Genomic DNA, 20,883 nt, shown 5'->3' with positions numbered 1-20,883 from the left:
TTTGCTATAGATGTTCTAACTTGATAAAGATAAAATAAATTCATTAATTTTCCTTCATTGATTTGATTTGTGTTCAACACACTACATTTATACTATTCTAAATGGGTAAAACCTTAGATGGGCCTAAAGGCCCAATTAACTACCAATAAGTAAAGTCCAACTAATAATATAAATACTATTAATACCTAAATTATTTAATAAACTACTACCTAATAATTATTTAATTAACTATATTAATCTTCTATCAAAATCCAATGGACAACAACTATAGTATTCACAAAAAAAAAAAATGGATTAGGATTGGATGCAGTCATATATTACATACAATCGTGCATACGAAAATCTAGGACCATCTATTTAAGATTAGACAATTCAATTTAATATCAAAATTTTATATATAATTAGAATAAAAGGCAACTGAAGATCTGAACCGTCAAATTTTGATCAGACGATTTTGAAATACTCTACATCTATCATAATTGCATGTAATCCAACTCCAAAAAAAAATCCTACAAAAAACTCAACAAGTCTATGCATGTCTACTTCTATGTCCATGATATAAGAACATCCACAATGGAGCTCTCCAAGTTTGAGTACTTAACTGAGTTGTACACATGTTCATTTATTATTTTTTAATAATAGTACCTATTAAGTACTCAATCCCTCTAACTCAGCACCTCTTAAAAAGTTTTAAATGAGTCCCACTAATAACTCTATATCCCATCAATAATTCTAGGCTTAATTAGTAAAATGGTCCCTTAAAGATATTATTGGTTTCAGATTGGTCTCTTAAAGAAAAAAAATGTCTGAATATGTCCCTTAAAGAAAAAAAAGTTCGAATAGGTCCCTTAAAGGCATCTAATTAGTTGGTCCCTAATAGGTCTGAATAGGACCAAACTAATTAACGGATATGTTTTTACGGACCTCTTCAGACTTTTTTTTCTTTAAGGGACCTATTCAGACATTTTTTCTTTAAGGGACCAATGTGAAACCAAAAATGTCTTTAAGGGACCATTTTACTAATTAAGCCATAATTCTACATTTTATAAGTTGGTCTCACAAAAATATACTATAATGAGGAGAGAGAAGATACCTATTTGAGAAGCAGTACCTATTAGGTACTCAATGAGTATTATTCCAATGATAGTACTCCCTCCGTCCCAATTTGATTGACACAGTTGACTGTTTCACGCATGCCGATGCATAATGTATTAATAGAAGGGGCATTTTTGGGATAAATGTATTAATAGAGTTGAATTTATTGATTTTTGCTTATATTTAAGATCAGACTTTTGCTTAGGATTAAAGTTGCAGGAAATCCTACCATTAGAGATGCTCTAAGTGCACCAATACACTATTTTCTCTTTAGAAGGCCATCTTGTACTACAAACCAAAAACGTGTCACAATTTTAGAGTTGATTACCCCCTATTGCTTGAATGCTTGAACTTAGTTGTTACGTGGCAACTCCATGATATAGACAAAAATGCTCTTTCTCCGTTTATAAACGCTTGATATTTTCTCACTCCAATTTGCACTACATTTTTACTGTGTTACCTCTGTGGGAAAAGGAGGAAGAAGAAAGAGGACATGGTCAAGGAAAGAGAAGCTTCAATGCATGAAGGAACGGGATTCAAGAACAAACCACATACCATGTTCTCCTCTCTCTCAACTCAGTTTTTCCAAAAGTGTAGTTAATCGCAAAAAAAAAAAAAAAAGTGTTTGAGTCTGTCAGAACACCGTGTGACCACCCCGGTCAGGTGAGACTGGCCGAGAACGATCATCTACAGCAGAGAATGAAATCTCGCAAACGAGCTTCATCCTAGCCGTTACTCACGCTCTGATCACACGGTCTTGATTCATCCACCAGATGTTTGTTCCTGTCTCCTTAGAAATCAAGGACACAGTAGTACGATCCTATAGAACAGATCCTGTTCAAGTAAGGTCGTGACCGTTGTTCTCTGCGTTGATTATATAAACACTTGATTTTGTTTCATTCTTAGCGATGTGGGACTTGTTTCTTATATATAGCTATACCCAATTCCATTATCTTTCATCCTGCCACTGAAAACAAACATAAACATGGCGAAAACACTTCACACAGACCCTTCCTCTATTTTCAATCTTCTCAAATCATACGCACTTTCACCCAATAACATCCTCAAAGCCAAAGAACTCTTCAATCAAATTCAAAACCCCACTTTATCCCATTGGAACATCATGATCCGTGGTTGGTCCCAAACTCAACAACCCATTCAAGCAATTTACACTTACAACATCATGTATAGCAAAGGGTTAATTGGTAATAATATCACTTACCTTTTTCTCATCAAGGCATGTGGGCGTATACCACATGGTTCTTACACCACTAGAATGGTTCATTCTCGTGTTTTCAAACTTGGGTTTGACTCAGTTCTGTTTGTTTCTAATGCTTTGGTACATTTGTATGCGGGATTTGGTGAATTGGGTTTCGCGCGTAAGGTGTTTGATGAAATGTCTGAACGGGATTTGGTTTCTTGGAATTCGTTGATTTGTGGGTATGGTCGGTGTAAGAGGTTTAGAGAGGTTTTAGATGTTTTTGAAGAGATGAGGATGGATAATGTGAAGGGTGATGCTGTGACAATGGTTAAGGTTGTTTTGGCTTGTTCTGTTTTGGGTGAGTGGAATGTTGCTGATGCCATGGTTGAGTATATTGAGGAAAACGAGGTGGAGGTTGATGTTTACCTGGGAAATACACTGATTGATATGTATGGACGGCGCCGTATGGTTAATCTGGCCATGCGAGTATTTGATCGAATGCATGATAGGAATTTGGTTACTTGGAATGTTATGATCAAGTGTTATGTGAAAACAGGAGACTTGGTTGCTGCAAGGGGTTTGTTTGATGTAATGCCGCAGAGGGATGTGATCTCGTGGACTTCTATGATCACTGGTTACTCTCAAGCAGGCCAGTTTGCGAATGCAGTGAGACTTTTTAAAGAAATGATGGAAGCTAAGGTGAAGCCGGATGAAAAATCCGTTGCCAGCGCGCTTTCTGCGTGTGCTCATATTGGTTCCCTTGATGTTGGGGAGGCCATTCATCACTATATCAGGAAATATGGTGTGAAAGCTGATGTTTATGTTGGAAATGCTTTGATTGATATGTATTGCAAGTGTGGTGCGGTTGAGAAAGCATTGGCGGTGTTTGAAGAGATGGGAAAGAAGGACTCGGTATCGTGGACATCAGTGATCTCAGGCCTAGCTGTTAATGGTTCAGTAGATTCCGCACTTAATTTATTTTCACTGATGTTGCGGGAAGGTGTTAGGCCTACTCATGGAACCTTTGTAGGAGTTTTGCTGGCCTGTGCTCATGCTGGAGTGGTTGATAAGGGATTGGAATATTTTGAAAGTATGGAAAAAGTTTATGGATTGAAACCGGAAATGAAACATTATGGTTGTGTTGTTGATCTTTTGAGTCGCTCGGGTAATTTAGAAAGGGCATATGAGTTCATAAGGAGAATGCCTGTGAATCCGGATGTTGTAGTATGGATGATATTGCTGAGTGCTTCTCAGGTTCATGGAAATCTACCCTTGGCTGAGATTGCAACAAAAAAGCTTCTAGAGCTGGATCCTTCTAATAGCGGCAACTATGTACTATCCTCTAATACTTATGCAGTGTCCAATAGGTGGGAAGATGTTGTTAAAATGAGAGGACTGATGAAGAATAGTAATGTAATGAAACCATCAGCTAGCAGTTCCATAGAAGTAAGTGATTCAAACAGTTCTCAGGATACCAAATTGAGTGTTATGGAGAACAATCGTTTATAACTATATAAATTGATTTCTTTTGTGGGACATCATGGTCAATACAAGGGGAAAAACCAATAGCCCTGTGATTTACGCCCGACCCTTGATGGCCTAGTCGTCTTCGATTTCTTACAAGTGACTTCTATCTGTTGCCAAGGGATACAAGTATAGTTGCTTATTGTGGATTACAGGCCGAGTATTTATCATTCATGGCTGCTGCTAACTTATATACAGCTATTATAATAACTCATCAAAGCTGCAGCACAAAATGGAACAAACCGATCCAAAAAAGATGAGCCATATAGCAGCTAGGGATAATGATGTTAAAGGACATCATCAAATTCATGGGCAAAGGTTGTTTAAGCTTATTCACCTGGGTATTGAAAGGGAAGACACCTTGACTTTTGTTTTTTTGTTTTTTTTAACCAAGAAGACACCTTGACTTAGGAAACCCCTTTTCCAACAACATATATTTTGACATCCAGAAACATCTTTCAACTGTCAATAACTAGACACTGGTGTATCTGCACTCAAGTTCAAGGGTATAAGAGCTTGAAATTTTTATACATCTTAAAAACATTTAATTGTAAAATTTGTTTTTGCAAGTAAATGCTAACAATTTTCTTGTAGCTTGCATCTGTTAATAAATGTCTGTATTTGTATCAAATACTTTTTGTTGAATGGTTTTGATGAGTAAATATATGCAATGAAGGTTATCTTGTCATCCAATGGGAAAAGACACTGTTCACTTTGTCTTTTTTCTTTTTCTTCTGGCATTCCTGTGCCTGTAATAGTTTCAGTGAACTTGTTTTACAGGTGTTGCAGGAAAGAGGGGAGAGCACATCACGGCATGGACAAGCTACATTTTCTGTTTTACTCTTTCAGGTAACTTTGCAACATACCCATCATTATGTTTTCCCTGTCTTCTACGATGTGGATCCCACTGATATGAGGCACCAGCGAGGGTCTTTCGCCCACTGATATGAGGCACCAGCGAGGGTCTTTCGCACAGGATTTTGCTATGCACGGTGAAAGGTTTGGAGATGATAGTGAAAAGGTTTGGAATTGACTCGAGGATAAACATGTGTTCACTTCTAAAAACAGGGTCTTAGGAAAGACAACTCTAGCCAAACTTGTCTACAAGAAAATCCATAACCAATTCAATTTTAGTTGCTTTCTTGAGAATGTTAGAGAGATTTCTATTAAAGAGATGGTCTGCTTTGTTTACTACTAGAAAATTGCTTTCTCATCTAAAATTAAGCATGAGAATTGTAAGTTTGGACCAAGGAAAGGAGACAATACGGAATCTCTTATTCAATAAAAAAGTTCTCCTTGCTTGATGACCTAAGTTCTGATATCCAACTAGAAAATTTAGCTGGAAAGCGAGAATAGTTTGATCTAAGGACAATGGTAATAATAACAACTAGAGCTAGGCATCTCCTAGTATCACTAGGCTTGTGTGAAAGTTATGCTGCTCAGATCTTAAACAGCAAATGATCCGTTTAACTTTTTTGTCGAAGAGCTTTTAGAAGAGGAAAACCTGAAGAAGCTTATATAAAGTTGTCAAAACGGGCGATTCAATGTGCTAGAGGTATTCCCTTGGCACTCAAAGTGTTGGGTTCATTCCTCTGTGGACGAAGGGAATCTGTATAGGAAGACACTTTGAAAATGTTGCAGCAGAATCTGCAAAATGATATTTACAAGACTTTAAGAAGTTATGATGGACTTTAAGAAGAATTTATTCACTAATCAGATCCTATATTTTTGTGGATCATTTGATTTCAGCAAACACATCCAAAGAATTTATTCACTAACCAAAAGATAGTGCTCTGTTATTATTGCTCACTCACAAAACTGAACTGATGGAACAACTCTGCCTTTGTGCCTATAAAAACCCAATTCGTACCGCCGATTCCGAACCTAAGCGAGTTCGGATTGCATCTTCCGAACATAAGCGTTTTCGGATCTTAACTTCCGAAGTTGTTTTGCGCTAACCAAATAAACTCACAATTCAAAATTAAAAGCAAACCCATGGAGATTCAACTTTATGAAGATACTAACTGGTTTCTAGTGGGATTGAGGCTAGTTGTTTTGATTTCGTATTGTATAATACATACCAACCTAGGTCCAAAATCAGGGGTATTTTTGGATTTTTTGGGGGCCTGAAAGTACCATGGGGGGCCTAAGAGCAATTTTCACGAGACAATCTCTACTTTCGAGTACAAACCTAACTCCCCAACTTTCATAGGTCTTTTTAAGTCATCCTCCATTTAAGGTCCACAAAGAAAGGACCTCCACCAGACAGGACGAATCCAGAAATTTTAACTAGTTTGGTCAAAGTCATTTATTAATAATTATTGAAAAATACTAACGAGTGTTCCCGATTACTCTTTAAGCACCTTAAATAATAAATTTTCGTGAAAATTTGTGAAATTAGCACATTGAAAATTGAAATGTATTATTTTTTAAATAATTTCTATAAATGAAATTCTTAAAGAGTATCCCGGTGAGATTCGTTAACAAGACCTATAATTATTTATATAAATGCAAGAGATAAATTGACCACATTGAAATTTGTTTTTGTTCAAATGGCCTAGTTGCTTAAAACTCTATCTCTAGAATGCCTGTGGGGACAACGATACCATTTGAAGTGGGGGCATATCATCAAAACATGTCTTGTAAATAGAGTAGATCCGTCCCTGCGAGACACTTCAACTGTCTCTTGTAACTCTTTACCAAACTACATAGTTGGCAACTCTTTATCAAAACTAATTGTTGGCAACTCTTGCACGTGAATTAGTTGGCACGTGAATTAAAGGTTTGGTGATACTCATTGATGATGATGACTAGCTGAAGAAAATGGAAGTTGTAGTTAAAAATGGAAGTTGAACCAATTCAGTGAAGAAAAAAACGAGAGAGCACAGAAAAAAAAAAGTGTTGTGAATTCCGATTCATCTTTCCTACAGCAATGACGAGCGATTCTCCATCGTGGAAATTTCTAGTGTTCTTAAGTTTCAGAGGACAAGAAACTCGCAACAAATTCACCGATCACCTCTACGCAGCGTTTAAATCAAGCGGCTTAACAGTTTTCAAGGACGACACAGAACTTCAAAGAGGGGAAATTATTGCTCCAGAGCTTCTCAATGCGATCGATCAATCTCTTTCTTCCGTGGTGATTCTCTCTCCTGATTATGCTTCTTCGCGGTGGTGCTTGGATGAGCTAGTTACCATTCTCTGATCTCGAATTCAATTCGGTCATTTTGTTTTCCCTGTCTTCCACGACGTGGATCCTACTGATGTGAGACACCAGCGAGGGTCTTTTGCACAGGCTTTTGTTAAGCATGGTGAAAGATTTGGAGATGATAGTGAAAAGGTTCGGAAATGGAGGGAGGCTTTGACTCAGGTTGCAGAGCTGTCTGGTTGGAGCTCCAAGGGAAGGTAAGTTTCGTGAAACAATGTGGTTATAGCATTTTAAATGTGATTAATCAGTGCTTATCCAAAAAAAAATGTGATTGCTCGGTCAATCAAAACAGTGTTAATTACATTTAGGCTCTGTTTGGTAAAAAATAGCTGATAACTGATAAGCTAGCTTATAGCGGATGAGCTTATAGCGAATAAGAAGCTAGCTGATTGAATTTGCAGTGTTTGGTAAAATTAGCGGTTGAACTAACTTATAAGTGTAAAATGACATAAAAAATTAATATTTAATTTTTTCCAAGTAAGATGATAGGGATAAAATTGGAAGAAAAGATGATAAGCTATAAGCTCATAAGCTACTTGAAATAGCGTTTGAAAAATAAGCTATGATCTAGTAAAATAAGTTATAAGCTCTTTTTTAAAACCTGTTATCAAACAGAGCTTTTAGTTTATAAGCTAAAAGCTATAAGCTAGCTTATTGACATTCCCAAACAGAGCCTTGGTGGATATTTGGAATCGGTTCTATGGTGAAAAAGAATTGGTTTTGAATGAATTGATTTTAGTTAAAAATGAGTTGAATGTAAAGTGATAAATTTCGGTTTTGTCAAAAAAATAAATTTCAGTGAAACAATTATGAAATCCTAGTTTCAAGTTAGACTCAATTATGAAGGCAGAACCAATTCTACCCGAGAGCAACCAAACATGCCAGCATCAATTTTACACCTTTAGAATCAATTTTTGGGGCTCCAAACATAGGCTTAGTTGATGAAAATAAAAGGTGTTGCAACTCATTATCGTTTTTGAAATGAATATTTGAACAAAAACTGTAGTTAATCGATATCATATATGTTTGAACACCTAAAAATCATGTATATTTGAACACAATTTGGATGGTTAATGGATGATACCTATAGTTATATGTATATTTGAACACTTAAGAATCATAGTTAATTACATTCAGAGTCGTAGTTAATTGTATATTTGGATGGTTAATGACACTAAGAATTAAAAAATGATCAATTTTTTTCTCAATTCATGATTCTAAGTGGGTTACTAGAAGAGGCACTAAATCCTTTTGGGAACATTTACTTGTTTTAAAATTTTCTGAAGAAACTAACATTTTTTGTTTCTACTATTTCCTTGATGAAATGTTTTAAGGACAAGAAATAGAATTAAAACGTTTTTAATGAAGATGTATAATATAATAAAAGTATTGCCAAAAGTAATGTGCTATACAACAATATAGATATAGAATGAAACCATAATCCAAATAGGTCGCTACTCGCGATCATTTTGTTCCTTGATTTATTATTATTCACGTTAAATTAGTACTAGTTACTCTACCAAAAAAAAAAATTAGTACTAGTTAACGCATTTCACAGTTGTTCATAATTATAGGCGTGAAACAGAACTCATTGAAGAAATCGTAGCAGAAGTATGGAAAAGGTTACAACCTAAATTGCCACATTATGATGATGAACTGGTTGGAATTGATTCAAGGATAAACAACATGTGCTCACTTTTAAGGACAGAGTCTGAGGAAATTCGCTTTTCAGGGATATGGGGTATGGGCGGCATAGGAAAGACAACTCTAGCCAAACTTGTCTACAATAAAATCCATCACCAATTTGATTTTAGTTGCTTTCTTGAGAATGTTAGAGAGATTTCTAGTGAAATAGATGGTCTGCTTTGTTTACAAAGAAAATTGCTTTCTCATCTAAAATTAAGCAGCATGAGAATTGAAAGTTTGGACCAAGGAAGGGAGACAATACGTAATCTTTTATTCAATAAAAAAGTTCTCCTTGTCCTTGATGACCTAAGTTCTGATATCCAACTAGAGAATTTAGCTGGAAAGCAAGAATGGTTTGGTCCAAGGAGCAGGATAATAATAACTACTAGAGACAAGCATCTCCTAGCATCACTAGGCGTGTGTAAAAGTTATGATGCTCAAATCTTAAACAGTGATGAATCCCTTCAACTTTTTTGTCAAAAAGCTTTTAGAAGAGGAATACCTGAAGAAGGTTTCATAGAGTTGTCAAAACTGGTGGTTCAATGCGCTGGAGGTATTCCCTTGGCACTCAAAGTGTTGGGTTCATTCCTCTGTGGAAGGAGGGCGTCTGTATGGGAAGACGCTTTGAAAATGTTGCAGCAGGATCTTCAAAATGATATTTACAAGACATTGAGAATAAGTTATGATGGATTAAGGGACATGGAAAAGGCGATATTTCTAGATATTGCTTGTTTTTTCAAAGGGAGCCTCAAAGATCATGTAACACAAATATTGAAAAATTGCGGTCTTAATCCATTGATCGGTATAGACGTTCTTATTGAAAAATCATTAATAACTTATGATGGGTGGAATTTGGGGATGCATGATTTGCTTCAAGAAATGGGTAGAAATATTGTTCTCCATGAATCTCTTAATGATGCCGGCAAGCGGAGTAGGTTGTGGTTTCTCAAAGACATTGATCAAGTATTGAGAAATAATAAGGTAAGATTTTTAATGAATATGTACTGAATTTATAACTTATTCTCATTATTACCTACGTTGATTCTCTTGTCCTATTTTTGAAGGGAACTGAATCCACTCAAGCTATAGTTCTCAATCTGCCTGAAGCATTTGATGCAAGTTGGAACCCTGAAGCTTTTGCAAAGATGGGTAATCTTAGATTGCTCATGATATTAAATAAATTGCAACTTCCACTTGGTCTCAAATGTCTTCCCAGTGGGTTAAAAGTTCTTGAATGGAGGGAATGTCCGCTCGTGTCATTGCCAGTTGGAGACCAATCGGACGAACTTGTTGACCTTAATATGTGTGATAGCAAAATAAAGTACCTTTGGAGAGGAACAAAGGTAATAATTTTCCATTTAATCTCCAGAACCTATTTAATTTTAAGAGATAACATGTACGTACACGGTACATATGTGTGCACTGCACACACGTATATACATGTGTATGTATAAACATAGTCATACTCATACACATACTTAAGAGTTTGGATTTAAACCCTTAACGCAACAGATCTGTGGTAGACTCTAATACCATATTAGATCTGTTGTAGACTCAATCCAAAAAGCTAACCCAAGAGGGAAGGATTGCCCAAGCCTTATATAATGACTATTTTAGTCATATCTCTAGTCAGTGAGAGATCTCAACACATGCAATCATATATAATGTATTTATTTACATATTTTCAGCTTCTTGGAAATTTGAAGATCATCAATTTGAGAAATTCCAAATATCTGCATCAAACTCCAGACTTCACTGGAATTCCAAATCTTGAAAATTTGGATCTTGAAGGCTGCATAAACCTAGTTGAGGTTCATGCTTCTCTTGGACTTCTTAAAAAGATTTCATATGTGACATTAGAAGATTGCAAAAGTCTTAAAAGCCTTCCGAGAAAATTGGAAATGAATTCTTTGGAGCGTCTCATTCTATCAGGCTGCACAGCAGTTAGAAAGCTTCCTGATTTCGGGGAAAGTATGACAAATCTATCCACACTTGCTTTGGATGAGATTCCCATAGCTGAACTACCTCCAACTATTGGTTACTTGACAGGTCTTAATAGCTTGCGTTTACGGGAATGTAGAAATATTGCTTCCCTTCCAAATACATTTTCTAATTTGAAATCTCTCAAAAGGCTCAATTTATCTGGTTGCTCAAAATTTTACAAGCTTCCTGATAATTTGCATGAAAATGAGGCTTTGGAGTATCTTAATGTGAGTGACACTGCTATAAGAGAAGTTCCTTCATCCATTGTTCATTTGAAAAATCTTGTATTACTTTCATTTCATGGATGCAAAGGACTATCATGGAACTCAGAGAGCAAACACTTCTCTTTGGGTAAGCTTTTCAGGTTTGGTACTGATCCAATTCCCAAGAAATTAGTCTTGCCTTCTTTTTCTGGTCTATCCTCATTGAAGAAACTAGACTTAAGCTATTGCAATCTCCATGATGGATCAATTCCTGATGATCTTGGCTGTTTATCATCATTGGTAACATTAGATATAAGTGGGAACAATTTTGTGAACCTTCATGATGGCTGCATATCTAAACTTTTGAAGCTAGAAAGACTTGTGTTGAGTAGTTGCCAAAACCTGCAGTCATTGCCTAAGCTACCGCCAAATGTACATGTTGTTAATGCAAGTGATTGTGGTTCAATGAAACCCTTACCAAATCCACAAGAGATATGGAGTCACTTGTCATCTTTTGCTTTTGATAAGGTACAATACACTAAACATACATCTCTTTCTTTTATAATACAGTTTCTTGTTAAATTTTTAACATTCTGATTTCCCTGTAACAGTTGCAAGATGAAAATCCGATCAAAACTTTATTGGTAAGTCCTGGAAATGAAATTCCATCAACTTTTTTCTATCAAAATTATTTTAATCGGGACATTCAATATTTAAAAGATAACTACATATGGGCTGATTCTACTGCGTCAATATCGATAGACATAGCTCAACTTCGTCAACGGTATGATAGAAGTGAATGGTGGGGAATTTTGGTTTGCCTTGTCATAGAAGATGTGGTGTCTTCTAAACCTTCCGAGGACTATCGTGTTGGTTGGTTTTCAAAATTTCCTGCTACCAGTAATATTTTGCGTCAGCTATGTCAAAAGTTGTATGAGCATGGTTTCATTTCTGGAGTACCAAATTCCAAGCATCCTCACCTATTGGTTTTGTATATTCCTGGTCCTTCATCCCGTTGGTTTTATGTTCAAGACAAGTTTGAGTTGATATTTTACAGTTCTAGTCTTAAGAGTAAGTTAGTTATAAATAAATGTGGGTGGCGCATATTATGTAAGGAAGATTCTCAACTCATGCGCAAAAAACTGTCTGAATGCAACACTTCTTCTGCCAACCAATGTGTTTCACGAGGCAATTGCTTATCTTCTTCTCCTCCTTCTTCTTTTACATCATCATGGAGATGGATAAGCTGTCTCAAGGTTCCCCGATGTTTCAAACCTTTCCTGTTGAATGTCCTATGTGAACGCTTGCGTACTATTGCTAAGTGCAGGTTCTGTAGCATGGAAGGGATTGCCACTATCCATGTTTTAAGAGACTGTAGGCGAGCTCATGCAATTTGGGTTCAAATGGTTCCTCCTCAAGTGCATGATGAGTTTTTTTCAATTTCTCTTCATGATTGGATGCATAGGTTCCTTCGTAAGTCCTGGTTGCCAAATAACTGTGAAGCATATGATGCTGACTGCTTGAGGTTTTCTGTCACTACTTTTCTGCTCTGGAAGGACGAAGAAAATTCCATCCCCGAGGGAGATTCTTTAACAGATAATGGATTGTATTCTTTGATCAAGTCTCTAGTACAAGTACACACCTCATCTACCAGACATTTTATTAAGTTGAATGTGGATGGTTGTTGCATGGACAATCCTAGAAATGCCGGTTATGGGGGTCTTTTTCGTGATGTAGAGGGGAATTGGCTTGGTGGATTCTATGGCTCTCTGGGCTTTACAACTAATATAAAAGCTGAGCTTTATGCCATTTGTCAAGGTTTGGTCACAGCTTGGGATTTGGGTTACAGAAATATATTAGTTGAAAGTGATTCCATGGAAGCTATCAATTACATTGAGGAGGCCAATATTGAGCATGATGTCTATGGTAGCTTGGTGTCTGACATACGCTCCCTCAAGCAAAGAAATTGGTCCCTAAATTTGGTCCATTCTGTCAAGGAAGATAATGCTTGTGCAGATATTTTATCAAAACTTGGAGCTGAGCAGCATGAGGTCTATTGCTTCCATGCTTCTCCACCACAACAGCTTCGGTGGCCATTGGTGGCCGATGCCCTCCATGTTCAGCTTCCATGCATGTAGTTCCAATTGGAGATGCTGCAGGGTCACAATTATTTTGCACTATCCTATGGGAGCTGTGGAACGCCAAAAACAATGTTGTGTTCAATCAGAAAGTAGTGGATCCTAAATCGGATGCAGGGGTTGGTCAATGACAGAAACAATTGTGAATATGATTGGGACAGACCATTGCACCAAGTTACTCTTTGTTATTTATATACAAATGAAAACATGTAACACAATTTCTATTTTTGTGATTCCTTAACAAGCGACGTAAGGATACATATTAGCAAAATCCTTCAATAAATCATATGATTGATTTTATTTTATTTTATAGTAACAAAAGGAAAAGATGGATTTTGATGGAAGGAAGATAAAAGAATGGTTCTGTTTTAGAGGAAAAGGGAGGGAAAACAATGGTAATTTACAATTACAGCATTATAAAGCGAGACAAAGTAGTTGAAACTGTGACCATCAAGACTGAATTAGTTAAAAAACTTAAAATTAAGATTTGCATTATAGAAGTTTAAAGTAAAATATTGGCAATTAAAGTTATTTTTTACCAAAAAAACATGTTATTCGTTTAAGAAAAAAATTGAAATGAAAGATAATTTATTCAAGAGAAATGATGTTTGAACATCAAAATTTTATTATCAAATTTGTTGTGAAATGTTCTTTTTATATACTGTATTTTTAAGAAGTGCATAAAATATTTTGGACGTTTAGTCAAAAAAAATAATATTTTGGACGTAAAAATATCATTAATAGCCTGTGAGACTGGCTCAAGGCAAGCCAAAAACTCACTCAAATTGTGATTTTGTGAGACAGAAGGAGTGTAAATTTTAAAATAGATTTATCATGAAAAGTTGATAAAAAAAAAAAAAAAAAAAAAAAAAAAAAAAAAAAAAAACTGCGCATATAAGAATTTCTTTATAAAATATTTTGCATCAACACCAATATATGTAGTTACAATCAGTCACTTCTATTGATGACTATGCGCAGTGTTGGATTTGGTGTTGTGTCTGTGTTTCATTTCATTTTGATAGATAAAACGTAAACAAAAATTAGAGAGCTATAGGAATACAGAAGCAGTGCTGAGCTGAATATTGCACTATACAGACAAATGAAAAAATAAAGCCATAAAAAAAGAAAGAAATATTGACAGTTTCATGCTACCAATTATAGAGAAACAAATGCATCAGATATATAAGTTATCACTCAATGCTTTACTTTAACCCTTAAATCTCCATTTGGTAGTTCAACTGGTTTGAATAACTTCTTGATTCAAAGATTGGATGTGGAAACGTATATCTAGTTGGAGTAGTTAAATGCTTTCTCAAGCAGGAAAAGAAGTTTTGATTAAATCGGTAGCTCAAGCTATTCCATTGTATGAGTGTTTTTTTGCTACCACGGTCTACAGGAGATGAAATTGAAAAGATGCTCAATTCTTTTTGGTGGGGTACAAAAGGTGAAGGTAGAAATGGTATTTGATGGATGAGTTGGGAGAAGCTAACTATGAGAAAGGAGTGGGGAGGTATGGGTTTTCGACATATCCGTGGTTTCAACTTAGCAATGTTGGGAAAGCAAGGTTGGAATTTTGTGACCAACCCCGATGCTACGGTTTCAAGAGTTTTCAAAGCTATAAATATTTCCCAAATGGGGATTTTTTAGGAGCGCCCCATGGGGCACAATCCTAGTTATGTTTGGCGTAGCATCTGGTCTTCTCGTATATTGTTGAAGGAAGGATACCGGTGGAGAATTGGTGATGGTGCTGATATACCGATTTGGAATACTCCTTGGCTTAGGAATGATAAGTGTCCAGTTTTATCAACTCCTTGCATTCAGCCTATAGCTTCAGCCACTGTTAGCATGTTGATAGACAACGCTGAGAAGTTGGAATGCATCTCTTGTTGGTAGCTTATTTAATGAAAGGGATGCTCATGAAATTCTCAAGATTCCACTTGTTAATCTTACAAATAAGGATGCTATAATATGGCGGTATGACAAAAAAGGTTTGTATTTAGTGAAAAGTGCTTATCGTGTTTATGTCCGTATTATAATAAACAGAGATGAATGGAAAGTAGAAGGTGACTGGAAAAAGCTTTGGTCATTACCTATTCCTCCGAAGGTTAAGCATTTTATGTGGCGTCTTGGAAGGAATTGTTTACCAAACAGACAAAGGCTAATTAGTAAGGGCATTGATTGTAATTCAAATTGTGTTATTTGCCAAACTTATACTGAATACAACTGGCATCTTTTCCTATGTTGTGCTGATAGTGTAAGCTGTTGGAGAAAACTAGGCTTGTGGCCAGCGCTGGAACCTTTGATGGATAATGCTGAAAGTTTTTATGATGTTTTTGTCTAGGTGTTCAGATATTTACTACCGGCACCGTTTTGCAAATAACAAGACGGTCAGGTGAAACTGACCAAGAACGATCCTCCACAGCGTAGGTTGAAGTCTCGCACACGAGATCATCCTAGCCATTAATCACGCTCTGATCACACGGTCATGGTTCATCCACCAGACGTATGTTCTGGTCTCCTTAGAAATCAAGGACACAGTAATACAATCCTATAGAACAAATCCTGTTCAAGTAAGATCGTGTCTATTGGTCTCCGTGATGAGTTTATAAACAATTGATTTGTATTAAGCGCTAACGATGTGGGACTTTGAATTTGTTACTGAAGTTCGATTTAACGCAAAATCTTTTGATGCTCAATAGATACATTGACTTCGTGGTTTCAGAACAAGAGGAACTGAATAGTACGTGCGCATTGTCCAAAAGATTGTCTGGAAATTTGATGCTATCGCAAATTTCCAAGTTTGGTCATTTTTGCTCATAAAGTGGTAAGATTCCCAAGTGTGTGTGTGTTTATGCTGTGTTTCGATCACAACCTCAAAGGTATTGAAGGATCCGGGCCTTATGCTGTGTTTAGTCCTACCATTGAAACATATATGTATCAATCAATCATATGCTATTGCTTTCACCTTTAACTATTGTTACAAAATCAAGTCTCCACAAAATTTAGTTTTAATTAAATTGTGTCTTATCAAATCTAGGAGTTGTTTCATAGCAGAGAATACACAGTCCTATATACGTAGCTTTGTATTAATCTTATCATAAAGTGCAAGGAATTCACCGTGTTATTCGAATGCAGTTGCTGAAATCAATAACAGTTAAAGGTAGCTGAGACTGTGTCTGAGATAATTTCGATTCTGGTTTGCACATGTATTTAAATTTGATTTGCATTATATACATTTTCTTGGTTTGCAATAGCCTTCCTTCCTACACGCGAGGTAATCATATATTCAACTCATTGTCAAACACTATAAAACGTAATAAGGATATATCAAACTTTGATCCGTCACATTGTAGGAGACTACCCCCCTTATACTGAAATACATCTACTATAAGTTACTCCTTACTATCATAGACTAGTTTCTAATGATCAAGTCAATTATTTAATACTATGCATGACATTTAGAGAGCATTTCAAATTATGCAACCAAGAACTGAAATGGCAGATATGAAAAAACAGTATACAACATTTCAGAACATTTTCTAAATTTTATTTCAAAAACTAGACACAATCACACAATTTTATTTGCTATAATCCTGTATCACATAAACTCCATTTGTATGATGCCTAAAAAACTGAGGAAAAATCAATGTATCACAGAAAATCGAAACTTCTAGAATCATATTTGATGCAGTAAAAGGAAAGAATCACTCAACCAGTAAAGTTAACAGAGCTCTCAGTCTGCGAACTCTCATCACTATCAATCCGACCCATATAAAGATGGCGCAGATGCTCAGTCTGAGAGCTCCGACCCTTTGAGGTTGATCCCTTAAACCGTTTTATGAAACTTTTTTTCAGATCCCCCGTAAATGAGTGCGATTCCGTAGCAGTTAATCCAGACAGTGCAAAGGCCGATGGTTGACTCCCGTTGGTTGATCCTCTGTAGGAAAGATCAAGTAAGTGCTTTTTGAAAAGTGGCGTCTTGTTGTCTAAGAACACGACTATCACACTTATGTCATCGTGAAAAGTCCTCCTGCCAACACAAGTTTCCTTTCCTGGAGTCGCAGTCTTCATGGCCCTATAGGTAATACCCCTTCTTCTAGCAGCTTCCACTAGAGCAGTAGTCACAAGCCTCTTCGCAATTCCCTACAGAAATCTCAAAGTCTTCACACTAATTCAAACGGCATTTGAAATTATAAAGAATCAGGACACTTCTAATTTCCTAAAAATTAAACAAGTCTTCTTGTTTTTTCTAAACACAAAAGGAAAAACTAAGAAAGAACAAGGCATAGATATAAATAAAGATATATTACTTACCTTTCTTGGATTCTTATGAACAATTTGAACTGCCTCATCATTTGTCATGAGCTCCCAAAGTCCATCAGAAGCAAATATAAGAAACTTATCAGTTTCTTCTATAACTCTAGTAAGCATCTCTGGTTCTGCTGATAGCACTCCTCTATCAAAAGGATGAGGAACTTCTTCGTATGTCGGCAACAAAAATTGAGGCCTCTTCAAATATGCATCACCAATACTTCTACTTACCTAATATAAGTTCAAGAAAACATTATAACAGTCATAAACTACTATCAAATATTGAATCAAACCAAAACTCTATATAAATTTATTAAAAGAAAAACAAAATTACCATACTGATGCCTTTGACGCGCCACCCGTTCTGCTCCATCACAATGGTAGGATCACCGGGATGCAATGAGATGAGTTCTTCTCGAATAACCGGATCATTACAGTTGTGATCTGTTGTCAATTGTACAGCACTGACTCTTTTGTTAACCACAGAACCAATTACAGCACGGGAATCTCCAAGATTCGCGATATACAGCACACCATTCCACAAAACCCCAGCAAGACAGCATGAACCAACTTTTCCGATCGTCCGAATTAGACCAATATTATTTTCCACATAATCCAAAAATCCATTTTCAGTATCTGCAACAGCATTCCTCAAACTATCTGCTATAGCATCATCATTCTCATGAGCAAACCCTAAATCGAACCACAAAAAGTAAAAATTCAATTTTCCCCCAAATCAAGAAACAAATCTAAAATTAATAAAAAGAATTAATTAAAGAAAGATACTCACTCAATAGATTGTTGAAGAGGTTATTAAGAACATAGAGAGATGCTTCGACGCCACCATGGCCGTCGTAAACTCCAAGATAGAGTGCATACTGAGAGGCAACTTCAACTTGGCTTTGATCTTCCATAATTGCATTGGCTTGAGCATTAGCCATAGAAAATTCTCCAAAGCAATGTCGTTTCAGATTGATCGATCTCGTGTAACGGTCTTGATCAAATGTAATGAGATCATCTTTCCTCCTCCTGAAAAGATCAACTACAGTTTTTAGAACCTTATGCATTGTGGATCTTGATTTGTGAGAGAGAGTGATGAATTGAAAGTATGAAAACTGAGAAATAGTGAATGAATGTGATTGAAATGAATGATGCAATATGATGTATTTATAATGTGGAATGAAAATGCAAGAGAGTAAAGTAACTGAAAAACAGAAAACTGAATAATCTAACTGAATGCTAACAGAATCTAACAATGCCAGCTGTAAACTTTTGTTTTGGCGGGAAAAGGGAAATATTGAATGAAACTTGTGTTGACTATGGGATAAATATAATTTTGACTATGTAGAGTATTTTATTGTAAAAATTGACTATTTCATATTATTAATGATATGCTATATATGAAGATCAAAATTTATTATTTTTCCATTTGTAAAATGTTTTTCCATTTTTCCAATCCTGGTTTAATAATTTTAATCAATTTTGTTACTTTTCTAATAAAAAAAAGAATAATTATTTTGTGCCAAAATAAAAAAGGAAGAAAAATTATTTATTTGAGACCCCTGGACAATGATCCGTAGGCAAAAGAAATTTAAAACTTAAGTATAACACGTGCTGACACGGAATGTTCACTATAACTATGAAGCACAAAGATCCACACGGACATTCGACATACATGAACAACAAATACGTTGACACTTATAATAATTTGAAAAAATATAATAATTTAATGTGTCTGTGACCGACACCGACGCATGTAAGTCACTAGGTTTGGTCTAGTGGTGAGGAATTTGTGTAGTATGTATGAGGTCTTAAGTTCGATTCTCATTGTCAATATTGTAAACAAAAAAAAAAGTGTCAATGACGGACACCGGCGCATGTCAAACATCATAACACGTCTAACATGAGGCATGGGCAGAGCCAAGGTCGAACAAGCATGGGTATAACGACTAAAAACATTTTGTGATATAAAGTCAGAATGACTAAAACTGAGATATTTAACCCAAATAATTCACTTTTAAGGTGGATTTTCTAGCCACTAAGCTATTTGACAAAAAAAATAAAATAAAATAAAAAGACTATAGAAAGTACAAAGGACAATTTTGGTATACTATCATTAAATATAGTGTGAAAAGTCAATTTTGGTTTTTTTTTGTTACAGTCAATTTTGGTATACTATCATTAAAAATTCAAAAAAAGTAGTTATGTATTTAGACTATTGAAATTCAACGGTTTTTTTAAAAGTTTGTTGTACATTCAATTGAAGTTATCATAAAAAGTATCAAACGATTTTGAATTTTTATAAAAATGTGTGGAGTTGATCTACTCGATGAGATCTTTAAATTCAACGATTGGATTGAAGAAATATAATGCCGATATCGAGTTATTAAGCAGAGTAAGTCAATGGAGACTTACTCCTGAAGTCAACGGATCCCTCTTCATATATATATATTATTCAAGGAACCTAAAAAAATTTATTTATTGGCTCATGTTAAACAACGTCTCCAAGACAATTATTAAGGAAACATAAATAAAAGCAAAAATTTATGTACAAAAAACATTCGGTTTTTTTTTCTGCAAAAAAACTTTTTTTTTTTTTACTACAAAAAAAATTCGATTTTCTTTTACTCCAAAATTTTTTTTAAGTAGAGTCTTGTGATGTGTGCCAAAGACAGAAACATTCAGCTACTAGTCCAGGAGGTCTTTTACAACCTTTACCAATTCCCAATGCTATTTGGGAGGATTTATCTATTGATTTTATCACTTGTCTTCCTAAATCTAAAAGGTATGAAGCAATTATAGTTGTAGTGGATAGGTTGTCAAAGTACAGTCATTTCATTTTACTTAAACATCCTTACAATGCCAAAACTATAGCTGAATTGTTTGTCAAAGAAGCAGTCAGGCTGCATGGAATTCCTTGTTCTATTATTAGTGATAGAGATCCAATTTTTACGAGTCATTTCTGGATGGAATTGTTCAAGCTGCAAGGAACTAATCTCAAAATGAGCAGTGCTAAGTGCTTATCATCCAGAAACAGATGGGCAAACTGAAGTGATAAACAGGTGCTTGGAAGGATATCTGAGGTGTTTTGCATCTGAACAACCTAAGTCTTGGTCTCATTGGCTGTCATGGGCTAAATATTGGTATAACTCTACATATCATATCTCAATTAATAAAACACCTTTTGAAGTTGTGTATGGCAGACCACCTCCAACTATTGTGAGGTTTCTGAGTAATGAAACAAAAGTAGAAGCAGTGGCACTTGAACTTAGTGAAAGAGATGAAGCTCTGAATCAATTAAAAATGCATCTGCTAAGAGCTCAACAGCAAATGAAGAAACAAGCTGATAAAAAAAAGGAAACATGTGCAATTTGAAGTAGGAGAATGGGTTTTTCTTAAGCTGAGACCTCACAGACAACAATCTGTAGTTAAAAGAATTTATCAGAAGTTGGTTGCTCGTTATTATGGGTCTTTTCAGATAATAGAGAGGGTGGGAGCAATTGCTTATAAGTTAGCTTTACCCCCTCAATAAAAAAT

The 20,883-nt window shown here is 35.6% G+C and overlaps 3 protein-coding genes, 2 non-coding genes and 1 pseudogene across 6 annotated transcripts; 3 read left to right on the top strand and 3 right to left on the bottom strand.

The window, feature by feature from the left end:
- The first annotated feature begins 1,532 nt into the window (after positions 1 to 1,532).
- Positions 1,533 to 6,083, top strand: LOC123888766 (pentatricopeptide repeat-containing protein At2g22410, mitochondrial-like). Of its 2 annotated transcripts, XR_006802281.1 has the most exons (2): positions 1,533 to 4,326; positions 4,601 to 6,083. XR_006802281.1 is itself a non-coding variant. In XM_045937927.1 (1 exon), exon 1 carries the CDS (start codon positions 2,081 to 2,083, stop codon positions 3,803 to 3,805), a length of 1,725 nt encoding a protein of 574 aa, XP_045793883.1. In that variant the 5' UTR covers positions 1,539 to 2,080; the 3' UTR covers positions 3,806 to 4,513. The 2 variants fall into 2 exon arrangements, 1 of the variants encoding a protein (XP_045793883.1); XM_045937927.1 differs by lacking the exon at positions 4,601 to 6,083 and having other exon boundaries at positions 1,539 to 4,513.
- On the bottom strand, positions 1,724 to 1,947 carry LOC123893370. Its single transcript, XR_006803472.1, has one exon. It is a non-coding gene; the product is annotated as a small nucleolar RNA U3 (small nucleolar RNA).
- Positions 6,084 to 6,358: 275 nt separating the features above from the next.
- LOC123888767 lies at positions 6,359 to 8,711 on the top strand (annotated as a pseudogene).
- On the top strand, positions 8,702 to 13,406 carry LOC123888765 (TMV resistance protein N-like). Its single transcript, XM_045937926.1, has 4 exons — positions 8,702 to 9,692; positions 9,776 to 10,054; positions 10,400 to 11,425; positions 11,509 to 13,406. Exons 1-4 carry the CDS (start codon positions 8,712 to 8,714, stop codon positions 13,033 to 13,035), a joined length of 3,813 nt encoding a protein of 1,270 aa, XP_045793882.1. The 5' UTR covers positions 8,702 to 8,711; the 3' UTR covers positions 13,036 to 13,406.
- Positions 13,407 to 15,402: 1,996 nt separating this feature from the next.
- On the bottom strand, positions 15,403 to 15,615 carry LOC123893382. The gene has a single exon (XR_006803483.1). It is a non-coding gene; the product is annotated as a small nucleolar RNA U3 (small nucleolar RNA).
- Positions 15,616 to 16,602: 987 nt separating this feature from the next.
- On the bottom strand, positions 16,603 to 18,679 carry LOC123890241 (probable protein phosphatase 2C 43). Its single transcript, XM_045939806.1, has 4 exons — positions 18,137 to 18,679; positions 17,681 to 18,039; positions 17,350 to 17,577; positions 16,603 to 17,178 (listed from the first exon to the last, which is right to left on the bottom strand). The coding sequence occupies exons 1-4, from the start codon at positions 18,411 to 18,413 to the stop codon at positions 16,744 to 16,746; spliced, it is 1,299 nt and encodes a 432-aa protein (XP_045795762.1). The 5' UTR covers positions 18,414 to 18,679; the 3' UTR covers positions 16,603 to 16,743.
- Between the last annotated feature and the right edge of the window lie 2,204 nt (positions 18,680 to 20,883).

Source organism: Trifolium pratense, linkage group LG6 (assembly GCF_020283565.1).
Source record: "Trifolium pratense cultivar HEN17-A07 linkage group LG6, ARS_RC_1.1, whole genome shotgun sequence".
Classification (NCBI taxonomy): Eukaryota; Viridiplantae; Streptophyta; class Magnoliopsida; order Fabales; family Fabaceae; genus Trifolium; species Trifolium pratense.
This window is presented reverse-complemented; position numbering and strand designations above follow the sequence as displayed.